Source organism: Nelumbo lutea, chromosome 3 (genome assembly GCF_056320005.1).
Source record: "Nelumbo lutea isolate HS-2025 chromosome 3, American lotus-T2T, whole genome shotgun sequence".
NCBI classification, from domain to species: domain Eukaryota; kingdom Viridiplantae; phylum Streptophyta; class Magnoliopsida; order Proteales; family Nelumbonaceae; genus Nelumbo; species Nelumbo lutea.
In genome coordinates, this window is record NC_142686.1 from 9196771 (window position 1) to 9218213 (window position 21443).

The following is a 21443-nucleotide window of genomic DNA, read 5'->3' on the forward strand; positions in this document are numbered from 1 at the left end:
GCAAAGAATTAATTGTCGATGGAGTCTCTAGACTATAGAATTAGGGTAAGAGCATTAAGAGAGATTAATCAATAGTCGGCTCATACGTCGTGTGAGTGATGAGGTAACGCTCAACTGAACCGTAGCCCTAAAAGGGAAGCCAAAGAGTGAAGGTAGACAAAATGTGGTCGAGTCAATGAACTGGAAGTGGAGTATGGAGTGCAGCATTAATTAATCACAATCCCTTGCTTGTATTGGCTAAGGAGGCTTTTTTTTCTTTCGTGGGACCTTAATCACATAATGCAATGTTGAATAATCTGGCTGGCTTGGGAGGGCTATCACGACTCCCGCTCTTTGGTTTGCGAGGTAAGGCACTAAGGCCCACCCACACCCAGGAAGTATTAAGGCAAAGAATCCCACAGCCCAATTTAGTCCGCGTCTCTCCAACAAGGCACTTCTAGTTCTAGTGCCCGTTTAGGAGGGGGGTTTTCATGAATTCGGATTAGCCGGAATGCGATTGACTGTTCAGCTGGTTGTGGAACCAATAATGATATTCCACGCCGGGTCCACTATGAATTTATCATTGATTCCACAGTTACAGCCATCGCGTTCAGGCAATCTTTGCCAAGTTTTCATGGCATCTGCTTTTAGGAACAGTCAATTAGCAATATCTGACAAATACCCCCGTCCCCAGAAAGCACAATACATTAAACATCCACTTAAAGCAAAAATATGGCTTTCCACGGAAGCCGTTTTGGTGGAGCAGCTCAATCAATGCTTCATGCCTCGAAAATAAGAGCCTTCTTCCAAACAGCTGAACCAAAGGAGCAAAGTAGCTACATATGGACCTAAACAAAGCCCTCCCAGTCTTGTCTTCGATCCTGCGGCTTCGTGCGCTTTAGTCGCTTCTGACATCGCATGCTTGCAAACTATAATACTCGTTATCCCTGAATTGAGTTAAAGAAGAAGCATCCCTAAGGTGGGGACACACGTCCAAATGTCTTATTTTTTATAGGCATCTTAATTGGTCAATTCTTACCTCTCATCAAAATAAGTAACTTCGATGAGAAAGTCAGATCACTCATGAGAGAATCTAAAATTTCAAAACATAACTTGTGGCCGTGTTTCACACTCTTGGATGGCCGAGACTTTAGAAAAAAATGAAAAACAAAACAGTCTAAAGAACCTCGTTGAAATAAAATCTTACTGCCATTCTGCCAAATGGTTGAAAATCTAAAGAAACAATCCATCTAATACACTATAAAAGTAACATAAAAGCTTCTATCCAAAAATAATGTCTCGGATTTTCTCTTCCAAATTTGTTTTGATTACAAAAAATGAAATAGCAACTACCCGGACATCCAAACATCAGATGAGATGCCATTGAACCAAAAGATAAACAAAACCGCATATACCTAAGAAACCGGTCCTACCTAACATCGCCTGCTCATATTAGACCTTGATGGCATATTTCCTCATTGGGAAATACATCTCCCTCTTCTTCTCCCTCTCGGTCTTCAATGATGCCTGAGAAAAGATGGACATAATCACAATTCAAGGGAGAATTCTTCCATAAAAGAAGTTGGAGCACAAACTCTCCCAAACCATAATCAAACAAAATCTGAAATGAATATTTGCGAGAGCACATGTACTGCCAATTAAAACCCATACAGGGCTAACCATGATATGATGCTATGTGATCAAATAGAATAAAAAGTTTTGGATAACTCAATCCAATGCCTCCTATTAGGATGCATGATGATGGTTATTGAAAATTTAAAAAATAATAATTATCAAAAATAATTAAAAATTGCTTTAACACCTTTTGACACTGTAATTCATCCAAAAAAAAACACTTTTTGACACTGTAGCGTATTACATTAATTGTTCCTAACAGAGGTGTTAGTAAAAGGAGATTGTTAAATGCAGAAACGCATATACTGGATACTGGGATGACTGGAAAAAACGGAGATCGGAAATGAAGTCATTTGAAGGAACCTAGGAGTAGCTCTAATGGATGACAATAAAATGAGGAAGTAGACTGAGATGGATGCCTTAATACTTAACCATCAAAAGCATCCATAAGAAAAAGTGATCTGTTGCAAGTTGAAGGGGCCTAGATGGGCAAAGAGTAGACCAAAAAGTACATGGACCAAAGTAGTAAGAAATTATTGAAGTACCCACCATTTAACAATGGATATGGCATTAGGAACTGAATAGTGAAATGGGATTCGCATAGCCAATCCCATATAGTTGGGATAAGGCTTGGATAGTGATGATTAAGCTAGTAAAGAGAGTAGAATAGCATTGCAGTAAAGATATTCATGGTGCTACATGCACTTAGACACCATAGCATATAACAAACAAAAGGGAACCTATGTGACCCAAATGCACTTAGTGATGTAATTTACACTAAATTGAAGTATCTGACATGGCAGAGCAGACTTGTACTTTTTGTGCTTCCATGAAACCAACTGGCTCAGTTGGTACCCTTGTACAGGCATACAGGTAAAATAGAAGGTAACATGTTTCCCACAGCCTTTAATCACTGATAATTGGTCAGCCCTTTCCCATCTTCCACTTCTCCCACAAAAGCCCTCCCAGTAGAACAAATAAAAAACATTCCTCTCACCCTTGCCATAATCTCAGTAACATATTTCATATTTACACATGTTTCTCTTCACATAATGAAAATGAAGAAACCCTTCTCTCCAAAAGCCCCATTTATTTTCATGGCTTGGTACTGCAAACAAAATAAAATAACATCTAATCTGAATGCTTCAGAAAGACCAGCATGTTCAAAATCCAATCCGCCCTAGAAATTCTTTATAATTCCACACCAAAATTCAGTGCTTTATGTACATCATGGGACCAAAGAAAAGAACCCCATAATGGAGAGAGACATACAGACAGAGAGAGAACAAAATCATCAATGATAATTGAATATATTTTTTTGATAAATAATAATAATAATTGAATACAAGGAGAATACAGAATATATAACATGGTTCCTGAATTTCGGTTTCATTTCCTTTGCATTCATTTTTCAATTTTATATTAGACTAAACAGTTTTAACACGTTTTGTTCACCTTCACTGGTTAGTTCTCTATGTGCATTGCATTGTACTAGCCATAAACATCAAACATAGCAGGGATATTGTAATGCAGGCATTTTTTAACTGAAAAAAAAAGATTTCATTAAACAAGGAGAAATACAACTCAAAGCACCCCCTAATAGGCTAGCCTCAGGTAACCAACCAACCATTTACACAACATAATTTGTGCAGATTACAGTGCATTAACCAGCCCCAAAAAAAGAGATCATTCCTATTGGCCCCAAGTTTTCCTAGACTATCAGCCAGTCCATTTGCAGCTCTGAATGTCCAACATTGAGCAATTCATAGACATTAGGTGCTGAAGCTCTATGAGCGTGTATCTGAATCTCTCACACCTGCCTTATCGCCTATCAGCCAGTCTATGACCACCTAAGAATCACCGTCTATTAATGCATTCCTGAAATTAGCTAATATAGCCACTCTTACCCAATCTGAATCACCATGATCACTTGCTGTTATGGAGTCTCCCACCCCTAAAGGGCTTGAGAAAAGTGCATATGGATCCTACTTCCTCTCTGAAAACTCCCCCAACACCTGAGGCACTCAGGTTGCCGCTACTACATCCTTCTGTATTCAATTTAATCCAGTTGGGTAGCAGAAGAGTCCAACTACAACTCTAAGCTGTCTTCGAGGATGAAGAAGACGCTGCAATTTTCTGCCAGTTTCTGATGACAAATCTGAAGAGTACCACCTTCAATTTGATATTCTCAATGATTAAATTGAATCCATATTACCATTCTGCTTATCATAAAAAATCCTGCTATTTCTTTCCACCCAAATGCACCAGAGTGTTGCTTCCTTCATACGTCTCCTTAGGGCTTTTCCTCTCTCTTTTTTGAGGACCAAAGAAACTTTGGCTGAAAAGCACTACTAGATCCCCTAGGGGGGATTTCAAATGAACACATGGAAGTGACAGATGTAATAGAAATCACTTTAACCAAACATGGCAACTACACCATTCAAAATTAGAGCACTTTCTCTTTTTCCATTTTGTCAATCAACACACTTTATCAAATTTAAGCAACTCCAAACCCCATTCACCCCCCCCCCTAAATCATCTTCTTCCAGGCTTCCACCATCACAGCTATTAGCCCCATTGCTATCCACAACTTTCCATTTGCTGACTGACCATTTGCACCGACCTATAGTGAATCACAATAATATATACACTTGTATGTATGTGCATAGATATGAATTTAAACAGTGACAGCAGACAATACCAGCTGACAAAAATCACCTAAGGAAACATGTAGCAGACTATTTATTAATTGCAACTTGCACAATCACTTCCATGGAGGAGTTCACTAATACATTCCTTGATAAGAGCATCATGCAATGAGAGCACCGCAATAATAAGCAAAAACAATTTAGTCAAACATTTCCATAACATCTTTTAAAAACATAATGGGAAGCAAGGAGAGGAAAAATATAGAGGTTGCAAAAGCCATGATCCTCTCTAATAGCTATATTTATTGACTCCAATCTACTTCAACTGCCACCAAAAAAAAAACTTCAGCCAATTCCAGTTTAGTTCCAATTCCTCTCCACCCTTTATTGATTGCCAACATTAGGTCATTATTTTTGCTCATGGTTTCAAATGTCAAGAAATGTCGCTAATGTCACCTGACGTGTGTCAATGTCGAGACTCACCGACATGAAAATGGATGGTAATATAAAAATTATATTATTTCGGTCGACATTTCCTATATTTTGGAAAGGTCGACCAAATCGGTGCAAATAACCAAAAAAATACAGTTTTTCCTATTATATCGATAGGATGTCGACTAATGTACATTAATAATATAATATATTATTAAATTATATTATTATAATACAGTATATTAATATAAATTATTCCATTAATAATTTCTATTTAATATTTCAAATAAAATATTTATAAAAAAAATTAACAAAATATAAAAACAAAAGAATAAATTAATTACTTTATAATATAAAACATAAAATATTTTTCAAGTAATAAAATACTAACTAGTTAGTATTTTCTAAAAAATTTATTAAAATCAAAAAATGTTAAGCAAATTTTATAATAAATCATATTCTACATTTAATATAAAAAATCAGAATGAATTTATTAAATTTTATACTAAGTCATAATTTATTATAAGTTTAGTATTAAAAATCATAATAAATTCATTAAGTTTAATAAGAAATCAGAATTTATCATAATCTTAATACTACAAAAAGGAGAATCAGTTTATTAAATTTATAATAAAACACAGTGTATTATAACTTAATTATTTAAAAAAACAGAATAAATGTATTTCTATTTACTAGTGTGAAATAAATATATTAGAATTTATAATAAATCAGAATTAAAAACATCAAAATGCATAATAAATCAGTAAATCGTCATTTACCAATTTGTTATTGATCTTAGTTTCTTAGCTTTATATTATGGTTGGGAATAAGACAATAGTCTAGAAATATGTATTAATGCTTCTTTAAAACATTTTACAAAATATCATTGCATATTTCCACATTTCATAATATTTCCACAATGTCTCTAATTTTTACAATATTTCCCCTCAACATTTCCAACATTTTCGATATATGCCCTATATTTTGGTAAGCAACATTTCCATCAACATCAACATTTTAAACCTTGTTTTTGCTATCTGACTTTCAGAAGATGCCAGCCATTCAGTCTAATATTAGACACCCCATTCACCGTCACCAGTTCAGAGGGATCTATATCACTATATCTATTTTAGCAACTTCATAACTTATTGGACATTTAAATGTAAATTGTTATCTACTTGCAAAATGTTTGGGCCACCAGTAACAATGTAAAATGGCTATTCCTAACATGCTATTTTCCCCTAGAAGATGCCTCATGGTTACCATGTGAAATTACACTTCCCGTAAGCAACGAGTGAAAGTGCAAGGTACTTCGGCATTAGAATAGCAATATTAGATGCCTATTTAGGTCATATAAAAAAGGTAGGCATCTTAAAGTTTATGCAGTTACCATACAGTCATCGGAGGCGGGCATTGATGTCAAATAAACATAGAAGAAACATAACCAAGTACCTGGTGCTTTGTGAGTCGGCGCCTGATTGCACGAGTCTTCTTGGGCCGGAGATCCAAAGGCACAAACTTCTTCTTCTTATATGCTTCTCTCAATGCAGCTTTCTGCTTCTGGGAAATAACAGTAAGCACACGAGCTATGGACAACCTAACAACCTTACTGCAGTAGCATGGAATTGTATGTAATACTTAATTCAGTGACTAGGCAACTTTGACCAGCAATCAACTTTAAACAAGCAGGCAAAAAAATGACAACAAGCATATAGAAGGACAACAAAAAAAGAAAATAAAAACCATGCAAATTTAAACCCTACATTTTAGAGAGCTTGTTAGGTGCACCTCCAGTGACCTTAGCCACTCGGAGCAATGCAAGCTCGGCCTTAAGCTCATTAAGCTGATTCAAAAGATCAGTCTTCGACTTGGTTCGGAGTTCATGAACCTTGATCCTCGCTGTAAATGAATCATAGATACGGTGAGGATGATATTTAAACAATTAAAGCAACACTTGTTTTAGGTAAAATACCTAGAAGTTACAAATGGAATCATAAAACAAAAATTGAGCCACCGAAACAAAGTCCATATCTCTAATGGAAAATGGAAATTAAAAAAAAAAAAAAAAGGTTCCAACGAATACGAGTGAAAACTAAAAATATAGCATAAAAAACGCGAGATAAGCTAAAATATTTTGACACAATAAACCATCCAAATCTCCATGAATTGCAGAGACAACCAAACTTTCATCGAAGCATAAGGTATAAAAAAATAGATTAATAACATAACCTGCGAGACAAGAACCCTGTAAGAAACCCTAGACACGAAGTGGCTTCAGCGAGTTGGAACTTTTACCCATTTGGTGGAATGTGCAATTGGCAATTCAAGCCCCTCGGCCCTCGCTCTGCGCCTTCCGCAAAACAGAAAACGCGCTCAGCTCCTTGGAGAAATTTATAGTGGGGAGAGTTCTTAGGGTTCGTAATTTTCAATGGCGAAATTACCCTCAATAGCTTTTGTGGATGGTCTAATTCATATTGGATGCGCTTATATCCGCCCGTCGTTCCAATTCCTGATCAATTCGTATGGGCTAGGGGCTAGGGCTACACAATCGGGTATCCATGATCCATCCCCCAACCCTGGTGTAGGCGGGATTCGATCCCGGGTCTCAGCCACCTACGAATTATCAGATTTTCGTCTTTTCGATGTTACCCCACTAAATTTAAGGTTTAATTACTTAAAAGTATTCTTAAATTATTTGATAATTGCTTAAATACTCTTAAAATTCCAAGTCTTACTCAAAGTATCTCGAACTTTTAGAAATTCTTTTTTTTTTTGCGTTAAATTTTGCTGTTTAATTAATAAAAAAGACTCTTTATTCTCAATTATTCTTCAATTTTTAAAATTGTTTCCATTAAATTTTTCTTTTTTTTTTTTTGATAAATCCAAGCGGTGTTACACGAGCATAGGGGTAGCACGTCCCCAATAATCACAATTACATAAAAAACCTAGAGGAGAAGAGAGATCCTGGATATTAAAGTTCAAGGAGTCTAAAGGACTGAATTGGGCCTAATGAACAAGCCAATCAGCAGCTTCATTCGCCTCACGGCATGTCGGTACTCTAAATCAAATGCGAGCTGGGTCTTCAAAGCAATGCAGTCTTCAATGATGTTTTGTATGCCACACGGCGGTTGAGGTTCTCCACGAAGACAATAAATGACGAGCTTAGAGTCCCCTTCTATAATTATGGAACAATCTTTAAAGTTTAAAGCTAGATTATGGGCTTCTAATGTAGCCCAGGCCTCTGCCATATTAATTGTGGCTTTACCCAAAAAGTACGCCTTTATATCTAGAACTTTCCCACCATAATTTATAGCAATGGTCCCCACATCACAATGGAAACCATTCATACAATATGCATCAAAATTAATTTTGATTGTGCTGCATTTTGGGGATTTCCAAATAATCAGTTGCCACTTCTTAGAAAATTCTCTAGCCGGTTCATTTTGATGAACTTTTACATTCTCATAAAAAGCCATTATTGTCTGTGGTTTTCTAATATAATAGCCGTTTTTTCTAATTTAAATTATTGTCTGTGGTTTGAAATTCTCTCCCACTAATCTTTCATATTTCCATCTTCATCTTTTGGACCGTCTATGTTTGAATAAACCATCATCAAAATGTGTTTATAATAGGTACACCGGAAGAAAATATGATTGATATCTTCTAACTCACCACATCCATCACAAGTGTCCTCTAGATTAAACCCCTTTTTCTTCAAAAACTCTCGAGAGGGAAGCCTTCCGCTTAAAAGAAGAAGAAGAAAAATTTTCAATTTAGAGGGCCAACATAGTTTCCAAACTTTAGTATTCCAATTAAATGAGTCGACTTAATGGAAAAATTACTTTTTGGTTCCAATCTTCAAATAAGTTCATCATCCTTATTCATAGAGGGAATAAAGATGGATCTAATTTTCTGCCAGGAATAAATTGAAACAATGTCTATTACTTTTTCCTTTCTCCAAACTTTCCTCTGATCATCAATACATTCACTAACCAGTAACTCCAAATTCTCAATGTTTCCACCATTATTTTCTCTGTAAATGATGAATTTCCCATCCATTTGATATTTAAAAAATAAATTGATTTACCATTCCCCAACTTCCACCCCATTTCTATTTCCGTTATGGCAGAAGCCTCCATTGAACGAATACACCAAGGATCTATTTGGTTCAAGGGAATAGAAGCTTGGAATCAGAATCGAAATGGCCCATTCCATTCCAAGTGTTTGTTTGACTATAATGAGCTTGGTAGCTCAAGAGCTTTTGTGGCGGGTCTAATCCATATTGGATGCGCTTATATCCACCCGTCGTTCCAAATCTATGTATGGGCTAGGGCTACACAACCGGGTATCCATGATCCATCCCCCAACCATGCTGTAGGCGGGACTTGATCACAGGTCTCAGCCACGTATGAATGATCAGATTTTCATCTTTTCGATGTTACCCCACTAAAAATAAGGTTTAATTACTTAAAAGTATTCTTAGATTATTTGATAATTGCTTAAATACCCTTAAAATTTAAAGTCTTACTCAAAGTATCTTGAACTTTTAGAAATTCTTTTTCTTTTGTTAAATTCTGTTGTTTAATTAGCAAAAAAGACTATTTATCCTCATTATTCTTCATTTTTTCAAATTATGATTCTGTTAAACCTTTCGTTATGGCCGAAGCCTCCGTTAAACAAATACATTAAGGGTCTATTTGATTAAAGGGAATAGAAGCCTGAAATCAGAATCAGGATAGCCATTCCTATTCAAAGTGTTTGGTTGACTGGAATGGAAATCCCCCCTATAGGGGAACGGCCATTTCCAACCTCCCCCCAAGGGAACGGATTCCTATTCCGGTTTATGGTTTGATTCTTTGAGATTTTATAATTCAGTCCATCCCTAGGGTGGAGATAAGATTTTTAGGGGCGGAGTGCCAATGAATTGATGCCAAATTTACGGGTAGGACACAGTTATCAGGGGGTTATAATTTTTGAGGTGGATTGCAGTCCATTTATCCTATATTTTTTTTTATTTTTTACAAAAATATCCCCTTCATTTCCAACCCTAATCAAACAGAAGAGACCGGATCTGCTCTTCACACAGGGTGCTTCACACCGACTTCACACACACACATCTCCCGTAATACACGGTGGATGTGCCTGTGAGGCACCCATGTGTAAGCCATTGCCAAACAAAGCCTGCGAGCAGTGTAGAAGTCCAAACCATCTGTCGTCGCCGAAACAACCTTTGGCGAGTAAGACCGCTGCTGAATCATTCTCCTCCTCCTCCTCTAATCAACCGCCCATACTTTGATCTGGGATCTAATTGCTTCGGTTTCACGTGTAATCCAATATTCATAGAAGACGAATCATTTTCAACAAAGGTATGTATTGCTTAAGATCCGTATAAAGTGTACCATTATAGTCTTTTTCTTTTGCACAATACTCTCACCGTTATGCTTTGTGTTTTATTTGTTCATTCTTCTTTTCAAATTTAGCTTAGACGTTGTTTTAGTCCTGACATAAAATAATTGTATAGTATTTTCTTGTTAAGTTGCAAATACTTGCATCAATTTTGTGTTGGAGATATTCAGAAACTTGCAAAAATATGAGAAGTGTAGGAGAGCCCAGATACCGGAGGTAGCTTTTTGAAATTAAGGATGACGTAGAGAATTTTATTGGGTTGGTTTGTAACGTTGTTGAGAAAGAAGTGGTGGTCCTGGTGGAGCCATGGGTCTCTAGGGGTATAGGTTGGAAGAAGACTAAAATGAGATTCTTGGCAGCAGTGATTAATAGTGGTAAATACAGAATGGGTTCAAAAGGGGGTCAGCAATTGCACGGAGGTTGACAAGGGTACCTCAAAAAGCAATAGAGACAGAGGCCATAGTTTGATAAGGAGAAATATTGTCCTATTGACTGGGTGCTTGTTTCTCGATTCTCACCTAGCTTGTAATTGGAGAGAGTTTGGTTTTGTCATTGTAGTTTTATCATGATGTCAGGAGTTTTTGCCTAGAAGGTTCGATGTTTTCTTTTTTTTTTTTTTCTCTATTGGGTGGTCTCGTTTACTTAGTTTCATCTTTAATAAAATCTTTTGATTTTATTTTAAAAATACTAGTATTCTCAGAAACCTACAAATGTTTATGTGGTTAACTTAAATCAAGACCAAGTTGTGCAGATTCATGACACTGATCACAAGCCTTTAGAGATCTAAGTTGCTGACTTATTTTTTCAACTTGTACCATATGAAAGATTAGTGGGAGAGAATTTCAAAGCACAGACAATAATTTAAATTAGAAAAAAACGGCTATCGTATTATGGTTCATTTGGAAGAGTATAAACAAAAAGATTCTTCAAAAGTTGGAGACTCCCTCTCCTCAAGTTTTGGATAAAGCAAGAATATTATTCACCCCCAAAAGCTTAATTTAGGGGTCGTTTTGCAAGTATTTTTTTAAAAGATCTTCTAGAAGCTTTGATAGTCAAAAGACGAAGTGAGCTTTTTGCATCAAGATCTTAACAGCTTAAAGATCGTTTGGTTAAGGCGCGTATGTTTGTGCATCTTTCCGCGTGAAGATGAGTTGAAAAAAAAAGTGAGAGCTTCCCAAAAATACACCGAAATGGGCTTCCTGCATCTTTGTGGGGTTGCGGCTTTCAATGGCTAGTTCTTTTTCCAACTAAACGGGAAAAGACCAAAATGCGGGCTGCTAAACTTCTAAAAAGCCAACAACCCACACGAAAAGACCAAATGGGGCTTTACTCTTTGAGAGGGGGGTAGGTAGTTAAGTAATGCCAATACCGTGTAAAGGCTAAGCACGAGGTCCCCTCGACACAAACTTGTGTGCTTATGTTTGCCAGCATTTAATGCAATACAGTGCCTTTTGCATTTACTATACGCTTAAATTATATTTGCAATTTTGAAACTCGACCAGATTAAAACTTCTGTTTATCTCTAGGATTTTATTTAATGGGCAGAAAAATGTTTAAATCCATCAATCATTCTCCCTTAAAGTACTATTCCTTCGTTGTTACGTACCTGCAATTTTTTTTTCGAGGCACCATTACTAGATTTCTTCATAATATTATCACACTAATAGGACTACTAAAGATTATAAATTATGGATCAAAGGAACCTGCTTTGTCAAACCCTTTACTGGCCTTACCTGACCTTGAGTTATCTGGGATTAGGATTAACTGCTGAAGGAGGCATTTATATCATCCATGCTTCATCATTCTGTAGATAAGGTCATGGGTTTATTCAAATGCTTAACATGTATTTTTATATTTGACATCTTTTTTGTGTTCTACCTTCAACGCTTAATTCAACAGTTATTAAACACCGCATTTCTCTTTAACCCATATCCGTCGAGCATGTCCTTACCCTAGTACCACTGTCAACGTTTATCTCCAGCATGGACTCCCCAACTTACATGTAACACTGTTATTGTTGTTATGGTCATGGATACTGATGATGGTGTAACTCTTTTATTATAATATCCATCGAGCATATCTTTACCCTAGTACCACTGTCAACGTTTATCTCCAGCATGGACTCCCCAACTTACATGTAACACTGTTATAGTCATGGATACTGATGATGATGTAACTTTTTTATTAGATGACAGGAGTCTGCCATTTTAAAAAGAGCGAAAGTGAACTCTTTGCTCGGATCACAACGTGGATTGGTTAAAGGTTTCAATTAGAAATCTTGATTATACACTTCTTTCTACAGGGCATTTTCCAGCCATGGAAACCACAGAGAAACCAGAAGAAACAGCACTGATAGTAAGTATTTGTTGATGATCTTAGTCCTCTTGGCTGTTGCTTTCTTGAGAGAAGAAAGGCATTAAAAAATGTTCTCCTTATCATCGTAAAATGTTCTTGCATGCATTAAACGCTGATTATTTTATTTTATTTTTTCACCTTTCCTTCTAATCTTATGTGCTGAGTAGATTCAGCCTAATCATGCTCATTTCTTGGCCAAGGCCAGGGACATTTTGAACACCATGACTGTAAATTAAAGCTGGATTCCCAGAGAATTAAATACTACAGCCGATGGTTTAGCTAAATTGGGTACCTTTAGGGAAATTTTGTAAAGTGAAAGAAATCTTCCTCTGTAATTTCTTTTTGCTGGTTTAGCTGTAGCACATACATCTCCTCATGTACCTTTCTTCTTTTTAATACAATAAGTTATATCTTCTTCAAAAAGATTCAGCCCAATCATTGAAAACATCACTCTGCTACATGAATTTGGATTTCTGGAATATCCAGATTTCAGATTTTGATCACTCGTAGTATGTTGTAGAGATTTCCAGTTTTTTATGTCATGCACTTGTCAACCAACCTTGGATTAGTTGTTGACCATGCACTAATTACCATAACATGAGTGCAGCAGGGTGTCTTTGATATAAATTACTGGTGGATTTTCTAATGCTTCCTATGGTATTTATCAATCTTAATGCCCAAATTGAAGGTCCTCCCCTTTTTTAATCAAATGTAAAGCCCAATTCATAGCTGAGTGATTGGATGCCCAAATTGAAGGTTATATATATATATATATATATATATAAGTGATTGGAGGACCTGCTATATGAAATGAGTGAGTGGACATTTTACAGTATACCTTAATGCTAGGAGATAAATGACCAAACATGTATGACTAGTTGTGGACAATAGGTAAAGGATATTTATTATCATGTTAATCCATTAAGTATGCAAATGGTAAAAATATGCTAAAATTGAGATTATTTGAGTATGTCAAATGATGGCAAGAGCTGGTTATCCTTTTTTACACTTTCCTGGTTACATGACTGTTTATTGTTCAATTTGATATGTTGTCTAATTTTCTAACACCATTTTATCTAAACCAGGGAGCTCCAAAGATGGCAGGTACAGTAAACTGGGGCACAGCCACTATTATTGGAGTATTTGCTGGTATGCTATATGGAGGCAGCAAGGAGGCAACTGCATCTGTTGTGAGTTTACATTTGTGAATCACTTTTTATACACTAATAAGACCATATGGAATGGTTGTTCAGTTGCAAAATACTCATTATTTTCTGCTCACTTCACCTAACCAAAATGCATACAATATTGAAAGGTGGAAAAGGGGAAAAAAGAAGGGACACTGAGAAGACAGAAAATTGCTAGAAATCAAGGTGCCAATTAGCTGGTTGGTAAGGTCTCCTGCTGTTTATAGCAGACTTGGGATTGAATCTCGCCCACACCAGGGTTGGGGGTTATGGATTTGGGGGTGAGATGTATAAATAGATACAAAATCACTATAATTGCTAGAAATTTCATAATGAAAAGTTGAAGTTTTGATCATTCAGAAAAAAAGGAAAAAATAAGATGGGTCAATGAATAGGGGACATGGCTTGGCACATTGTTTAAACCTGGGGCTGACAAGCATAGGAATGTAGGTTTCAATCCCCCTCAAACCCTGGTTAGCTGCGATACATATCAGTGAAGTGAATAGCTGCTCCTTTCTAATGCTCATACCCCTCCCCCCACCCCCAATTAATATGAGTACTTTTAGTGCTATCTTTGGGATGCTTGAAAATTCCAAAGAAGATTATTTGGAAGTTATCAATGTTACCCAATTATATCAATTAAAAAGTTGAGAGATCGCACATGCGGTATATTCATTTGTCTTTTGATTGGTTTTGATCTCTTAGGACCTATCAGAAAAGATTGTTTAGGGGATAACATGCTTGTCAATTTGCTATGTCATGTATTTTAAGTGGTCCACTGTGTCCTACTGGAGTTCAACTTGGCTTTGTTGACAATGTTTATTAAGAAAAAAAATATACTTATGGCAGAGCAAAGATGCAGAGGTGATGTTAAAGCTTGGGAGCACACCTGACAAGCGTGAGCAGTACCGGTTAATGAGAGATGCAATGGAGAAAAGGTTCATCCGAGTAACTCGTGGGTCAATAGTTGGTGGGGTCCGCCTTGGAATGTTTACTGCTGCTTTTTATGGCTTACAGAATCTGCTTGCTGAGAAACGAGGTGTACATGATGTTTTTAATGTTGTTGGAGCTGGTTCAGCCACTGCTGCAGCATTTGGCCTCATCTGTAAGAAAATGAATTTCATCCATCATCACATTGCTTATTACCTCTGGTCAATCTCCAATAATCAAAACTTGATATTATTGATTCTTCTCAAAGAGTCAAATAAGCCATCTTTCTTCATAAGAATGCTATTGTTCTGTATAGCTTACTCCTCAAATAGAGAACTTTAGCTGTATTTGAATTGCCAAGGTTTACCTTAATCTGCTATATTCGTCATCTTTAATATTTGCAGCAGTTGTTTATGGGCCTTTCTTGTTTGGTTCCCTGAGATTTTTTTTTTCTCAAGTACTATAATATATCTCACATGGTTTTTGTTATTAAATTCACAAGCATCAAGAGTGAGCATAAGCATCCCTAACCCCATTAACAATTTGTTTTAAATTAATCAAAAGTAGCATATGTGCACTTTGATTTGCATAAATACGTTAATGATGAGTTATCCAACAAAAAATAAATAAATACATCAATATGAAAATGTTTACATCCCAAGCTTTTTCTTCCTTGTTACAGACAGTAGTTTGATGCACATTTAGTACCTTTGGAAATGTAAAGCACATATGGCCAACCAGAACATAAATCAAGATATTTCAGATTCTACTCAGCTTCTAGGTGGACCTAGTTAGGAAATTTACCAATTATATGATTCTGAACATCAAACCAAGTACTAAAACTGGGATGATTAAAAGAGTATGTTTAACTGTTTTCAGCAGTGTTATTTGGATGCTATGAAATTAATGGATTGAAATCTGCCAATATTTATCACTAGCCATGAAGCTTCCTGTAATGTACTAATGTAGATAATTGAGATGGAGTTTGGATAAGTTTGGGGATATAAATCACTGAGTGGACTTAATTAATGAGCAATTAGATATTTTGGAGTCTAGAAAAACTTAGTGAGAAATTACTGCTTCAGCTGCTCAGCAATAGCTCTTCTGGAAACAGAAAGTCCAGACAACTATGGCTCCCACATGGTGATTTTTACACCTTTTTCCACAAAATTGTGAACTTTAGAAAGCATAAAAATCAGATTCCATTGTTGTTGGTTCCACCTTCGTGAACAAGAATTCTGAATTGTTGTTGTGTTTTAATCTATGATCTTCTTGTTATTTTGGGTGCTTTTGTAAATTCTACATGGGAGGGATTTGGTTCTTCGGATTTTGCAAAATCAATTGATTTTGATTTTGAAGATTGATGCGTCCATCATAGCTTGCAAGCACAGTCTTCGCACACCTTTGGAAGCATAGGTTCATGAGAGGAGTTGCAGGAGGGTTTCAAAGTCCCGGAAGTTTTCCGCCGGTCAGAAAATGGAGAAGTTTTTTCAAAGTGAAAAGGAAGGAATTCCTGTTGGAGGAGCTGTTCCAACAGAAAGAGCTTACCGTTAAGATCCAAGAAGGTAGAAAAGGTACAGTTCTGCTAGTGGGGGAGGTAGCGTTTTGGTTTCAGAGTTTTCTGGTTGGTGTGGTGAATGTTAGTTGGAGAATGGACTGGAAAGGCACAATAAGCATTAGAAATAAAGACTACTATGCAGCAAGAAGGAGAAGCAGAAAGGGATGGTTTGTGTCATTAGAAAAAAGGTTTGAGAAGGGAAAGAAGCAACTGATTATCATTCCAGAAGGCAAAAATCTGGAAGGGTGGTCAAGAGTTGCTAATGAACTTCATGTGATGGTAAGTAGAAGTTAGGGGAATAAAGGGGAGAGTGACACTACAAAGGAAAAAAGAATTTGTTGAAGCTGAGGGAATGGAAGATAAGTGCAAGTGCAAGAACTCTGCGACAAATGCTTTAGTTACAACAGAACCAATAATCAGGTTAGAGGGAGAGAAGGGGGACTGGGAGCAAAAGCTAGTGGTTATGGCAAACAACGGAGTGAAGAATTGGGAAAGAATTTCAGAAGATGTAACGAAGGAGCTAGGTTTCAAGTATACAACAGCTCTAACACCATTCAATGAGAGGAATGCCATTCTGGATGCAGGTAAGTCGAAGGTGGATGTTGAGACTGTTGTTACAGAAGAAGGAAGTGTGACAATCTAGAAATGGTTGCCATCTTTCAACTCTTTAGAGTTAAATGGCAACTGTTTTAAGTTGAACCTGTTGGGCTTGCCCTTCAATCTTTGGCAGAGGAACATACTTGAGCAAGTAGTGACAACGATTGGAGGTATGTTGCTTTTGTTTAACAAACATGATTTGAGAGCAGTACGCCTGAAGATTGCTGGAGTCAAGCCAGAGTTGATTCCGAGATCTTTCATGTTGCACACCGGAGGTCTGTGGAACAGAGTATGGGTGGCCTTGGAAGTGGAAGTGAAGCTCTGGTTCGGGAAGACGAAGAGGAGAATGATGACTTGGCCGGATGGGTTACAAATTGCGAGGCATGGGTGAATGAGTATATTGAAGTGGGCATTGACGTGGAAGCAGGAAAGGTCGTAGAGAGGGTTTTGGGCAAGGCGTTTCAAGTTCCAAACTTGAATGTAGGAAGAGAAAGGGGAATAAAGGAGGTTAATGAAGAAAGAGATTCACATGGGGAAGATACACCGGAAGGGGCTAAATTGATGAGTGGGTGGGATCCACTGCTTAAAGAGAAGAGATTTGAAAAGAATTTATCTGAATCGGCTGGTTTGCCAACAGTTCAAAAGAGTCACTCGTTGGGGTCTGGAAACTCACGTGACCGCACTAGTAATTATCCGTTGCTTGGGCCTTTGATAAACTCGAGTGGTGGGGTCTATTCAAATACATTTGCCATCTCTCCTAGGTCCTCTCCCCCATGTTTACAAGATAGAACCAACAGGGGCTCAGTGCATGCGAGATTAGATGATTCATTTCTAGAAATTGTGGGAGTGGCTAAGAAGCATGACGCAAGACCACCATCGGCTATGTCAGAATTGGGTTCTCGACTGAAGACCTTGTCATGCCAAAAAGAAATGTCAAAGGAAGATCAAGGTTGCAACGCCAAAGAGATCGATGCAGGAAGGAGATTCAGTTTAGGAGAAAGGCAGTTGGCGAGAAAAAGTTTCATGGGCTTACCTGACCGAAGTTTAAAAGGAGTGGAATAGTAGGAAGGAGGATTTCGACCAATGCCAGAGAAAGATGGGTTTGGGTGGTCGCTAGATACGACAAAAATGGTAGGAAGAGGATTGTAGGTGGAACTCAATGGGTTTCCGGTGAACAAACTCCTCCCATGATTGGAGATGCGGGACATCCTTTTCAGGAATTTAGGGTTCCCAAAAGGATTCTTGGTTCTTCCAATCCCAAGGTTACAGAGCTGACACCCCTTGAGGTTGGGTGTGATCTTGGAGAACCAGGCTCGATGGCATTACAAGAAAAAGTTGGTGCCAAGGATCTACCTGTTAACTTTGAGAAAGAAATTTTTAAATTTTCTGATGGGATTGAGGAGGGGGATGGAGTGGTGGAAAGAGCTGAAGTGGAAGAAAACTTTGTTAAGGAGGGAATTTATCAAAGAGAAAGGTGCTTTCATGTGGAGCCAAGAGTAGGGAGATGTGTGGGTAACGAGTGATGGAAAAGCTGAAGGGACAGACAAATAAGTAGGAGGGTGGACTTCGATTCTGATCGGAAAGCTGGGGGTGGAGCTAGGTGGGAGAAGAGTTGTAACCGACCCGAGACAAACTAATTTAGAGAACCAAAAGGCGGCAGGTATGCGGAAAATGAGAGGTTACAGTAACGGACAACTTGTTCATGTAACCAAGGTTTTTCATCGTCTCAAGGAAGGATTGGTCGGCAATGGTCCTTGCGACAGATTTAAGAGAATTTACAAAAGGAAAGGACTTAAGACAAACTCTAGATGTCAGAAATGTCCAATCAAAAGATGCAGGCAGTTAAACTCAAGGTACACAACAGAGACCAGAAGAAGAAAACCAAGGAGAAGTTGGAGAAGCTTCAAAGACTGGGGACAGTAGCGGGAAGACAGGAGAGAGAGAGAGAGGGAGGGAGAGGAACAGATTCAAAAGGACCAAGAAGGCAAGGAAGTAGTACAAAATGGGAAGGTGAATATCAATAATTTTGGGGTTGATGGGAAGACAAGGAGAGGGGGAGGAAGTTGAGGTTTCTTAGCTGGATTGTGAGGGTATGGAAGAAGGAAGGAGGAGGGAGGTGAATGGGTGGAGCTTTGAATTTTTGATAGCAGGAATGGGCAATTTGATCAAGTCTCCAAAGCTAATTTGTTTGAAAATTTATGGAATTTCCTTGATTTACAGCCTTGTAATGCAGAATCCTTTGTGTTTGTATTTGGTGTGTCATCTAAACAACCATGGGTGTTAGTATGTAATCTTTTTCTTTTAATGATTTTTTTTCTTGATTCTTAAAAAAAAAAAATTCTCCTAACAGAAATCAAGAAGAAATTTTGTTATGTGGCACCCTTAGACTGTGTCATGACTCATGAGAAATGTCATGTTGAATAAGGAACCTAGATTATTGACAAAAAAAGGAAACCTAGATTGTTGATAAAAAAGGAACCTAGATTATTGACAAAAAAAGGAACCTAGATTCCACAGCTTAGATTTTGCATCTTTTCTTTTCTTATTCCTACTACATTTAGAAGTTATTAATTTACAAAAAGGCTATTACCAAGTATTAGTCCCAGCTATCTGGGTTCTTGGGATGGGTGGGCTGGATTTGGTCCTAACCTTTGGCTTTTACAATTACACCAAGTAATGGCCTTGAGCTACAATTTCTAGATTTTGACATGCCACGCACCTATGTCCACCTGAATACTGCATCCATGCCCTATAGTAGGCAACATTGGTTTCAGAGAAGAATTTAGTTAGATGATACCTTATAGTAGGCCATTATGGATTTCAGTGGTGGCGAACCTATAATAGCAACTTTGTGTCTGTGTGTGTTCATTTTGATAATTAATAGCTTTATATCTGCGTTTGATATGTACATTTTCCTTCTTTCTCTTTCCAGTGCCAGGGTCCCTTCTTTGGCGTGCAAGGAATGTGTTGATGGGTTCATTTTTGGGAGCAGCATTTTGCTTCCCTCTTGGTAATATATTTCTGTTATTTATTTTTTCAGAAAATTTTGATTTACTTTCATGTTCTAGACTTCCAAGAGTAAAATACTGCCCATGATTGAACCAAAATTAATTAAGTAAATTTTGATTTACTTAATAAAAAGACATTTATTAAGACGATGATGGGTGAAGGTATACAAAAATATACAAGCTTTATGTCTCAAGCACCAAGAAGAGAACAAAATCCTCATAAAAAAGCCTTCTTTTTGACAAGGAACCCTCCTTGGCTCTTAATTTATCAAACTTTTTTTTTATCTTTAATTTCGTAATTCCAAATTTTTCTATCAATACCACCCCACCAAAACCCTCCTCTTAATTTATCCCCCCCTTTTCCCCATACAATTTTTTCTTTTAAAGAGATTCATCTAGTAAAACAAACTTGATCCCAATTCCCTAGACCACAGACCTACTTCTTAAACCTCCAAATTGTCAATGACATCTTCTGGTCGGACCAACTGCTCCAGGAGCCAGATCCCTATTCCCTAGTTTATTTTTTAGATAATTTGCTAAATCTTTGACAACATTAGCAAATTGCCAGTCAAGGCTGGTACCGTGTCGACTCTATTCCCAGTTGTTAGTAACCTTATCCATGCAAAAGATTTTGTTCTTGTTTTTTCTTTCTTTTTTCTTCTAAAACTTGTCTGGAAAATGCTAAAGAAACTTGATTGGCTGTTCAACCCGAAGGTTTTCCTTTTCTAAACATATCTGTTAAAAGGAAAATGAGAAGTACTTTTTTATAGAAGATTTTGTTTTCCTTTTCCCAAAGGTGTCATGCAGTTTGTGGGCCACCATTGACTTTCAATAGCACTCCATTTTTTAGCTTTGACTAAAACATGTCAGTTTTTTTATATTAAAAAAAGTCAGTTTGCAAGATACTGTTTTTTTCTTTTTGGGTGATTGGGTGGGTTCAGTTTAAATTCTCATAAAATCAGATTGACATCTTTTTTGATTGTTCAAGACTGAATAGTTTTATGTACCAATAAGGAATTGAATTGAATGGCAGAATTAAGGTTCCCTCTCTCACAGGTTGGGTTCATCTGAAGCTTGTGGAGAAAGCAAATGAAGAGAACTTGGCTGCTTATTCCACATTGGATGAAAATGGAGAGGCAAAGAGTGGAGTCGGTGCTGCAATCGAGAGGCTTGAAGGGAGCTTGAGTAAATAATATGACAATCATAAGTGTTGAAGATCAAACATTAATGCACTGTGGAAAGAAAAGCAAGCGTGGACAAGGAAGAAAGAGAAAACCGTTGAAACAAACTTGATACATCTTGTGTATTTTTGTTTTTTTAATTTTTTCAACCAGAGTAGGGAATTTCGTTCGAGTACATACTACATAGCCATAAGAAATTCAGGGACTATCTACCACATACGGGTTCTAGAGATGGCACTCACATGCTTGTTTGGCAATACAATGAGCCAATTCATTACAATTAGAGGAATAAAGGGAATTACCGCATTGGAGATCCTTCTAAGAATAATCCTGCAGTCACCAATGATGGTTTTAATTCGCTGAGAAGAGAGACGACTCTAACAGGGGTTTCTTGTGTTTCTAAGTTGGTAATTGAAACCTGGTTCCCATTTGATGTAGGAACTAGGAACTTTTCTAATTTCAATTGTGCAAACAATCTTGTAGATCTGTCGTTCTATATTTGTCAAAATAATATTATTACCCAACTG

At 37.1% G+C, this 21443-nt stretch overlaps 2 protein-coding genes across 4 annotated transcripts; one reads left to right on the plus strand and one right to left on the minus strand.

Moving 5' to 3' along the window:
• Positions 1–1169: 1169 nt before the first annotated feature.
• Positions 1170–7056, minus strand: LOC148862790 (large ribosomal subunit protein uL29). Its single transcript, XM_088978580.1, has 4 exons — positions 6990–7056; positions 6458–6593; positions 6147–6303; positions 1170–1506 (listed from the first exon to the last, which is right to left on the minus strand). Exons 1-4 carry the CDS (start codon positions 6991–6993, stop codon positions 1432–1434), a joined length of 372 nt encoding a protein of 123 aa, XP_088834706.1. The 5' UTR covers positions 6994–7056; the 3' UTR covers positions 1170–1431.
• Positions 7057–9270: 2214 nt separating this feature from the next.
• On the plus strand, positions 9271–21440 carry LOC148862791 (Mitochondrial import inner membrane translocase subunit Tim17/Tim22/Tim23 family protein). 3 transcript variants are annotated; one of them, XM_088978582.1, is made up of 6 exons: positions 9271–10060; positions 12289–12455; positions 13541–13645; positions 14492–14747; positions 19660–19737; positions 20792–21440. In XM_088978582.1, the coding sequence occupies exons 2-6, from the start codon at positions 12417–12419 to the stop codon at positions 20926–20928; spliced, it is 615 nt and encodes a 204-aa protein (XP_088834708.1). In that variant the 5' UTR covers positions 9271–10060; positions 12289–12416; the 3' UTR covers positions 20929–21440. The 3 variants fall into 3 exon arrangements, with proteins under 3 accessions (XP_088834708.1, XP_088834709.1, XP_088834710.1); XM_088978583.1 differs by having other exon boundaries at positions 9411–10060; positions 12296–12455; XM_088978584.1 differs by having other exon boundaries at positions 9411–10060; positions 12403–12455.
• The last annotated feature ends 3 nt before the right edge of the window (positions 21441–21443 follow it).

What these genes read in the sequence shown, in the direction of transcription:
- LOC148862790 (XM_088978580.1), bottom strand. An exon ending in CCTAACAAGCTCTCTAAAAT is followed by an intron (nt 6,304 to 6,457) that starts GTAGGGTTTAAA and finishes ATGCTACTGCAG; the next exon opens with TAAGGTTGTTAGGTTGTCCA. An exon ending in GCCGACTCACAAAGCACCAG is followed by an intron (nt 1,507 to 6,146) that starts GTACTTGGTTAT and finishes ATCTTTTCTCAG; the next exon opens with GCATCATTGAAGACCGAGAG.
- LOC148862791 (XM_088978582.1), top strand. Translation starts at nt 12,417, where the DNA reads ATGGAAACCACAGAGAAACCAGAAGAAACAGCACTGATA. An exon ending in CAGAAGAAACAGCACTGATA is followed by an intron (nt 12,456 to 13,540) that starts GTAAGTATTTGT and finishes TATCTAAACCAG; the next exon opens with GGAGCTCCAAAGATGGCAGG. An exon ending in AGCATTTTGCTTCCCTCTTG is followed by an intron (nt 19,738 to 20,791) that starts GTAATATATTTC and finishes CCTCTCTCACAG; the next exon opens with GTTGGGTTCATCTGAAGCTT.